At 42.1% G+C, this 9,615-nt stretch overlaps 1 protein-coding gene across 1 annotated transcript in view; it reads right to left on the reverse strand.

Moving 5' to 3' along the window:
- Nucleotides 1-9,161, reverse strand: part of TRHDE (thyrotropin releasing hormone degrading enzyme) — a 362,232-nt gene extending 353,071 nt beyond the window's left edge. The window contains exons 1-2 of the mRNA XM_054989042.1: nucleotides 8,302-9,161; nucleotides 1,663-1,936 (exon numbers count right to left, since the gene is read on the reverse strand). Of these exons, the coding sequence (XP_054845017.1) occupies nucleotides 1,663-1,936; nucleotides 8,302-9,161 (1,134 nt within the window). The remainder of the gene's footprint in view (nucleotides 1-1,662; nucleotides 1,937-8,301) is intronic.
- Nucleotides 9,162-9,615: the final 454 nt, after the last annotated feature.

Here is a 9,615-nt window from a genome sequence, read left to right on the forward strand (position 1 = left end):
GAACACTACAGGAGCCACCACTTTTAAAAAAGATAATTCTCACAGGAAAAGAGATTGTTCCTTTATTGCCCAACTCTCAATTTGCAATTCTCTAATAAATCTATTTTTCCTATTTGGATTAATTGTGGCGTGAAGAAACATGGACTGGTCCTGAACATCGAATAAAACTGTAAGTTGACAGTAGTAGCTTTTTAAAAAAATAATCTACTTAGCTGGCATAATTTCTGGTGTATATTTTGGCTTGTTACACATTTTTGTTCTTGATATTTGTAAAAAAACAAAACAACCAAGTTGACACACATAAAAGACCTTTTAAAAACAACACAAACTTCTGGGTCTCCTGTCAATAAGCATAAACCAAAGCTTAGGGCAACTGAACATTAACTTCAATACAGAGAACTAAAGAGAAGGGTGTGGGTAGATAAAAGTCCCACCAACAAACTGACAAACATTGAATACTTTCCTACATCCTTGTGCAGGTAGGCAGTTTATCATAATGAAGCCACTCACCAATGAAGGAACAGCACAGTGAAAAGATCTTCAGATATACTGCATTCCATCTAAACATCATCCTAACAAATATAACTACGAAATAGAATCAGAGGAAGAACATGTGGAAAAACTGCTTTCAAAACCTAACCTGATAACTGAAACATCATTCATGCTCCAAATAATAGCTACATTTAAGCTATTTATGTAGCAGAAACAGAGGTGGCCAAAGGAATTCCAGCAGCCATTATTTTGCCTTTGCACTAAGGCACTTTATATACTAGAAAACATGAATCCTTAAATAACAGCATGGCTTGATAAGACAACCACACAGAATCTGGTAATCAAGGCTGCTTCACATGGAAGAAACATAGCATGAAAATCACATGTACACACTGCATACTGAAACAGCTGATTCATTACTTTAAAAAAACATGCATACACACCGTATATATTCTACAGATTGACTTCATGGCATGTGAGCCTGTCCTAGACACTGTTAAACAAAATACTGTCTAGAATCAGTTTATATAAAAATTATTATTATAATACATATATATAAATCATTATATCACTAACTGGATTAATGAGATCAACTGAAAGGCTGCTTCTGTGGGCTGCTTTCCCCCCCTACTAAAGCTAAGGGTGCCCAAAACCTCCAAGTACTCTCCATATTTTAAAAAGAAACGTATCTAAATAGTATCTGTCTAACCTTGGGTCCTGATTAAGATTTCCACGGAATGAGAGATTTCCTGATTTCCCCTTCTCACCACAACCCAGAAGTTTGCCCTCCCCAAAAATGCTGCTCCTGGGAAATGTGGACCCACCCCAAATTAGCTCAGTGGCTCAGAGGAGGAGACAGAATTGGCAACGTTCTCCCACTTCAGTCTTCAGGCACTAGACCCAAGTGCTTGTTCACACATAAAAGCTCTAATAGCGGCTTAAGGCAATCCAAGCCTATGCTCTCTCTTCCTGCAGGTGATCAGATTCGGTTGTAAGAGTAAAGCATTCTTCCTAGTTGTACCGCTAAAAAAGTCACAAATAAAACGTTTCATGAGAAAATAATATTTTGAGAACTGAATTATGAAGACATTTTAATCTGAGCACGCGTTTCTCTGCCAAAAAGCAAGAATTTGCAATGCACTATAATCTTGAGGCTTTAAAAATACTTACTACAACACCATTCTTAGTGGTAGTCTCACGGAATGTAAAGTTGCAAACTGCCCAGGCTAGGTAATATGTAGACATGAGGGGAGTCTGTGAAAAGTGGTCTGTAACCCATCCATCTTCTTCAAAAACCGAAGTTTCCACAGGCATATTGGACAAAGATAAATAGGTTGCTTGATGTTTGATGCTGATTTTGAATGTGGCCTTGTAGATAGGCTCATCAAAGCAAGGAAAGGCTTTTCTGGCATGAGTAGGAGAAAACTGTGTAACTGCAAGGAACCTGGAGACAAAAACAGAAAGAATGTATTTTATTCAAAGCTTGAAGCACAATTGTAATGAGACTATACTAAACCGCTGCAATGGACCAAAAAAAGAAGAAAATCCAGTGAATCACACAAAATAAAACTATAGCCAAACCTTCTAGATGTTTTTCATTCAGACCACTGTTCCATTCAAACATTAAATAATGTGTGTGCATAATGCACAAATGTACCTATGCCATGTAATGTAGTACAACCTGCTAAAAATGACATTTGAGAGAACAGGTGGCTAATTTTTCTTGTATCATACACTACACCTAACAAACATTTTATTTAGCACTAGGAAAAATTGTTTCCTTTTCTCTGAGACTCTTGCAACCTATAAAAACAAACAAAACTGTAACTAGCATTAACCCCTATAAAGTAAAACAAATACGAATGGTCAACTACAGCATCAATAATGGAATTACCATCAGAGAATTTTCCCAGACCTTCCATGATGACAGCACACTTTTAGATTCTTTGGGCATTATAAGATTATATTCTCACATAAGAATACTGTTGGGTGTCATTGTTTTCTAGTGCTGATGACACCTGCAAGTTCCAGGTGACATAAGAATGTTTTAGTGTTCTCAGCACAGAATTCACAAGTAATTTGGTTCTATGGCATTGCCAATATTACAAAGTGGGAGACTGGAAGCAAACTCTGCCTCCACCATTTACATTTTAATAATATAAGTTCTCGATTTTCATAATATAAAATGTGTCTCTGGCAATCTGAGTTTTCTAGACAAAACATCTGAATTACTGGCTTCTATGCAACAAAACTGGCTTCAAATTCCCGCTCTCTGACCCCACCCACCCCCATCCCCCACAGCTCATTAGGGACCTCTGTGAACTTCAAGAATACCACAGAGCAAAGTGGGAGCCTGAAGTGAAAACATGGGATCTACAGAAAACACCATCTAGTGTTCTGAAGACGAAAAGACCCCTAAGACTTTAGAGCTACATGGCTGGATACAGGCCACTAGTCTTAAATTTGTAATTTGCATTAAAACATCCATTTGGGCAATATACTTTAGCAATGTTTTAGAACACCTTTTCATGGCCATAATGATAAGCATTATGTTATTTTTCAAACACACTAAAAAGTTTTACAACAGGATTTATTTATTTTCTACTTCTAAAAGCCTAACAAGTTTGCCAACAACCATATTTTTGTAATTAATATTCTGTACAGATTTAAAAGCTGGGGGGAGAAGTTTGTTATGGTGTGGTGGCTTCCATGTATGATTATTATAACGGACATGGACTCCAGTGTGCTCATGAGATGAAGGATTCCTTTGGGTACAAAGGCAAAATAATGAGTTACTCTACATTTATAAAAGTATATCAGAACTTCATAATCCTTTTAATGTTTTATGAGTATAACTCCAAAACTGGAACTTATTCTTACCAAAATTCCCAAAGACTTCCCTGAGAATTTTTAAGCACAGTAATTTATGAGCAAAGCTGGCACTGCTAAGTTTTCTTTTTCAATTAATTTTAACGAGTTCAACCACATACACTGGCAAAATGCTCACACAGAGAATTCAACATACATCCTAAAAATGTTTCAGCTCTGCCATCTAAACACTTTTAAAGACAATGTATTTTTTAAAGGAACTGAGGACAACCTGTTAGGCTGCAGCTTCCACAAGGCATGAAAGGCAGAACTCTTGAGCTAAATTAATTCTGCTAACTAACTTGTATATGGAACCAAGCTGGTTAGATACTCAGTGAGGTCCACTACTTATTTTAAATGATTTATACCCATTTATATCACAGGAAGCAAACAGACTTGCACTCTGGTTAAATTATTTATAGATGGCAACTTAAGACAAGGCACTGCTTTGTGTCAGTTTTTAAACTACCATAGTCTGCCCCCAAAGTAATATACTAAGTACTGTCATTCTATGAAGAGTTATACTCTTCTAAAAGCTTTGACTCTGGTGAACTAAGAAGGATGTAACTCTTGTTTAATACTGCACTGTAAAGCATATGAAATATATACATAAAGTGTAGGTTGAGTATGTGGCCAATCATTTCTTTGCATTAGCTTCTTTACCAATAACCACATTGCTATTACTTCTCTTGATTATTCACAAAAATGCAATAAAATATAGACTGTTGTACATAGTTAGGGCAAGAAGAAGAAAGGCAAGAAAGGAGATGAAACTTGTTCATAGCTAGAAGATGCAGTGGGATACCTTGCACAAGATGCTAGATAATATGTAGTGCTGGGGTATATAAAGTATGCCCTATCACAACAGAGCAACACAGTTAAAAGTTTAAGCGCATTAATATCCAATACAATCCTGTTTACTGTTACACAATGACAGGATTACATCCTAAATGCATAATTATAGAATTTGGCATACAAATGACAGTAATTTTCAGCTATTTTAATGCACCTGGTTTATTAACAAGGTTGATATGTTTCCTCAATAACTTGTCTATTTTGACATTTTAGGAACTATTGCAGGGGGAATCAAGCAGCCAAGGGGGAAGGAGTAATTTTGTTCTAGTTTTATGCAAAATGTGATGTAGTCTCAAACCTTTCTTAGAACAATCTATGCAGCACATTCAATTTGTTTTATGTCATACAACAAACTGAAGAATGACTGACACCCATTTTTATTGCATTAGTTTCATTTCACTTTATCCTTAAAGGTGCAATGACTTCAGTGGCAAAAAGCCTTCTCCCAGCCATGAGCTAAAGCATAATTGGGGGGGGGGGGAGCCTAGACCCATATGACAAAATTAGCCCTTTCCATAGTACCTGCAATATTTCTTGCTTTTCAGCACAGTCCTAAGCAGAGTTACACCATTCTGAGTCCATCCAAGTTAAGAGCTTAAGGATATGTGCAGGGACTGCACTACTTGTATGCACAATCAAAAAGTAAACCTTGCTTTGTTGTTAGGAAAATGACCTACTTTATTTAAAGGAAGCCCCTTCCATGAAAACATATTATGCTCATCAGACCACAGACATCAACCAACTCAAATGCAGAAAATAAGTGGAATACATTCCATATCATTTTATAGCAGACTCTACTGCGGTGGAGGGATATATTTGCAGATAAAGAGAAAAGTATCAAAGTGCTGAAATGAAGTTTTTGCTGAAATATCAAGGTCTAGCACCTATAATTTTTAGGGAGTGATCTATGCCTTGTTCCATAATTATGACAAGCTGCGTGAATTAATTTAAAAAATTTGAAATAAATGTATTGACTAATATTTTTACAATATTCAGTCAATATCTTCAAGTACTCTCAAATTGTACAAAAATTCTCATTAGTAATTTCATAAACTAGTTCAGAATCCCCTAGCAATTGTGAAATAACTTCAGCTGAAGAAAGTCTTGTTGCAATACTTGTCATACTTCCCAGACTCACTAAACTGGGAGTGTTTCAGACTATGACGTTCCATTATACTTGGGACCTTTCAAAAACAGGGACATTAAATGCAATGTTATCTAGGCTTTATTATTCTGCCAATGAAGTGCTTCAGCCTCACTGTGTGTGATTAGATATTGATCTGTTGTTAACTTAAATGGGACAATGCCTATTAACAGCAGTTTAAAAACCTGACCCAATACAATCAGTTAATTAAATATATGCATAGTGAAAAATAAAGTTATGTGAACAGTTTCATTATGAGCATGTTGTAAAATATTTCTCTCTGTGTTGTAAAGCTACCTTGCAATTTCTAATATTAAGACCTTTTCTGTCCTAAATATATTGATGTATTAAGCTTTTGTCACAAGTCTGGCACTGCATACTTCTCATTGCAGTCTATGAATCAAAGAGGTATAGCTTTGTTTAGAAGTATAGAAGGATAGAAGGATATGTTCCTTTCCATGAGAAAGGAACATATCCATATGCCCAATGTTTTACTTTGTTCATGCTTCAATCACTTAGCAAACTTTCTTAGCAAAGATGGTCAATACCTTCATCACTCAGCAATTAATATAGTAAGAAGATTCTGCCCAGAATTCTGCAACTATATTCTGCGAAACCCTTTTATGAAGGCTAATTATACAAAACCCTAACTTAGACCACAGTTATTATGTAATATAACTACACAAAATATTAAGAAAGAAAATGTTGCCATAATTGAGTTGGAGAAATTTCTTCTTTGGATGACAGATCTCATAAATAAACCATTTGTTCAGCAGAGACTCAAAAAAGATGAGGTTTACAGAATAAGATAGTTTTTAAATGAATTCATTCTGTCTCTCTGCTAACAAAGCTATGAAGATAACAGGCCTGCTTTCTTTCAACTAGAGCCTAGCTTTTAATGTTTGATTTGTTGCACAAATCAAGAGCCTGTGCCTTCTCTCACACGGAAATGGGCCATAACTCAACCAGAAGAAATGGAGTAAACCCAATGGAATCGTCTCGAACTCTGTTAATTAAATCCTGGTCAAATGCAAACAGATGAGGAAGAGCCTCTTCATCCCTGTTCTTTTGAACAGAAAGAAATGTGAATTCCATCTCCATTTGCTGGAAGAATAAAACTCAGATCTTATCACTTTGAACTTTGCTTTTATTGTGCTACTTCACAGCACAGCTGAAAGCTACATAGATGTTCATCTTTTTGTGTCATGTTACATATAATGAAGAGTTGTTTATTGACATACATACTATTTTTCTTTATTAAAAGCTACACTGATCCCGATATAAAGCTAACTAAATGTGAATTAATCGGTGTGAACACACAGATGCTAATTTTCATGTTTACATCATTAAAGGGAAAAGTGTGCACAACATCATAGACACCTGCTAACAACTGCGCTGTCCCAGCTGCACAGTCCCCTTAGGAAAAGGAAACTTCTACTGTGAGAGGTCAGTAACTTTTATCTTGAAGCTTCTCTCCCTATACGTGCTAGTTCCTTCATCATTCCAGATCCCTGCAAACATACATCTGTAACTCCACTTGTAACGCCCATCAGGGTTTCCTTGCACACAGCTGCACTGTAGCAGGTAGTTTGTTCTTAGGTTATCACCCATTTACCTTTACAAGCAGCTTTGGAATTCAATGTACATAATAAAATGCATCTTCAGCACACTATCGTTCACCTAGCCAGTTATTTTGGAAGTCCCCTTTAATGGTTCTCTTGATCTTTAAATTACCCAGAATTTTCCCTTTTTAAAAATTGTCTCATCCTTTTCTTGGTTTCCCAATCTGTTGATTTCACAGCAAAGAGAGAAAGAATGTTATTAAGGAAATCATTCTGAGAGGATTAACTGACCTACAGCCCCAGCTGAAGTCAAGGGGAGAAGGGGGATAAAACTAATCAAGTATTAATCTCGAGTGACAACTGCAAGTGATTCACAGAATCTTTCAGTATGTATTCCCTCCAAAGAGTTGTCTAGAGAGAGACAATCAAGATTATGGAGTGGGGGTAGGTGAATCCAAAAGTATTAATACTGCCTTTCATATTTTACAAGAACCATTACCACCTATACTGAGAAGATTGCTTGTGTAAAATATGCAGGACTGTTGCTCCACTCCCCACCTTTCTTCCTACCTTCTTCATCCAAGACTCTCAGATCTACTATCAATTCCTTTGCTCTGACAGCATGGTGGCCCCAACATGCGAAAGCACAAGAATAAAATGAGAACCCTTAGCATTTCCATATGATGGTCACGTTGCACAGGACCTTCTCTCTTAACTGCATCTCATAGTCAAAGCAACTTAAAGGGTAGAAGTGTCAGTAGCAAGATCTATAACACGAAAGAGTCATGCAGCTCTATAACGCAGTTCCTACATTTTGCTCTATCTCTGTGTTGCAAGGTCCTAGCTTCCCACTTGTTCCCGGCTCTCTTTGAACATGAAAGTTAACAAAGATGTATTTTACAAGCCAATAAATAAATAGACATAACATGAGGTCAAATTCCAAATTTCCCTAATTTCACCTAGTACATCTCTGGGCAGGAGAGACAATTTAAGTACTCCCTTTCTGACATGCTGAAAGTTTTGCTGAAGTTCAGCCCAACTGATTATCTCTCTATACACATGCATGCCTTTCTAGGGCAATCGGAAAATCCAATGTGAAAGTTTTTCTCTCGCCTTTTGAGCAGGACGCTTTTAAGACTGAAACAAGAAGTGAGAGGGATAATAGGGAGAAGGCACCTAGGGGAATGAGAAACTTATGGGGAATATTAAGGCTCGGGTCCAGGTCACCTTAAAGTCCCACTAGATTTCTAGCGTGTGAGCTTTCGAAAGCCCAAGCGCTCTTCCTCCGTCTCTGCCACCCTCCCAACAAACCCGAGGCGGAGGCCGGGGCCTCCTTCCCAGCGCGGCCAGGGGAGCGGGCGGGCGCCAGGGATGGGCTACCTTCTCTCCCCGTAGAGCACATAAGAGCTGCGGAAGAAGCCCAGCAGCTCGTTCTCGATGGGCGCGTGGTAGAGGATCTTGAGGTTGTAACTTCGCAGCGCCTCCAGGCTCCGGTTGAGGGCGACCACGAAGACCTGCGTCTGCGGGTAGAGGAAGAAGGTGGAGACGCGCAGGGCGCCGGCCAGCCGGTCCTCGGCCACGCGGACGGCCTCGATGTGCATGCGGTGGGCGTGGAGGACGATGTAGCGGGTGGCGTTGAGGCACTCGACCTGCACGTTGACCTCGCCGCTGAAGGTGAAGTTCTCCATGAAGGCGCTCAGCATCAGGTTGTAGTGCAGCGGGCGCAGGTGCCCGGGCAGGCGCAGCTGAGTCCAGGGCGGCTGCTCCCGCCGCCGCTGCCACTCCTCCTCCGCCTCCGCCTCCTCCGCCGCCTCGCCCTGCCCGCCTCCCGCTGCTGGCGCCGCCGGTTCCACCCCTCCGCGCCCAGGGAGCTCCCCGGCGTGGTCACGGTTCAGGCGGGCGCTTCCCGCGGCGGCCGGGGCGCTCCCGTTGCCCGCCCTGCCTGCTGGGCCGTCCGCCGCGCGGTCGCCGCCGCCGCCGCTGCTGCCGCACTCCTCGATGCGCACGCTGAGCAGGACGGCGATCATGGTGACCACCAGCAGGGCCAGGATAGAGACGGCGAAGGCCAGCACCAGCCGCTTGTGCACCGTGATGTGCCGCTCCGTGGTGCGCGGTCGCACCGCCGCCGCGTCCGCCCACTGGCCCGAGAGCCCCCTGCTGCCGTTCCTCAGGGCGGCGTCCTCCTCGATCATCATGGGCGCGAAGGCGCAGCTCTTCTCCCGCTTCTCGGCCAGGGGCATCAAAGGAGCGCCAGCCCCAGCCTCTCCCGCGGGGCCGCCGCCCCCCGCCGGGGCCAGCAAGGCATGGGAGGCAGGCGCGGGAGCCAGAAGGCGGGAAAAGCGGGGGACGCTCGCCGCCGCTCGCCAGGCGTCCTCTCGCTGCCGCAGCCGCTGCGGGTGTCACTTCGCCAGGCGCCCCATCTCACTCCCGAAGAGCGGCCCCGGCGGCCGAGGGGAGCGCCATGTGGGAGGAAGGCGGGAAAGGGGCGGGGGGAGGCGCGCCTGACCCCCGGCTGAGAGGGGACAACTTGGACGCCGGCCGGTCCAGGCGGCAGGACGCGCCGCCGCGACTCCTGCTCCTGCTGCCGAGCCGAGTGGGACTCTGCGCGCGGCGGCAGCGGCGGCGGGAGGGCAGGCGAGGGGAGGGCTCCAACTCCGCGCGCCTCCCCCGCGGGTACTTATTCACTCCCTCGAA

Source organism: Eublepharis macularius, chromosome 9, assembly GCF_028583425.1.
Source record: "Eublepharis macularius isolate TG4126 chromosome 9, MPM_Emac_v1.0, whole genome shotgun sequence".
Taxonomy (NCBI): domain Eukaryota; kingdom Metazoa; phylum Chordata; class Lepidosauria; order Squamata; family Eublepharidae; genus Eublepharis; species Eublepharis macularius.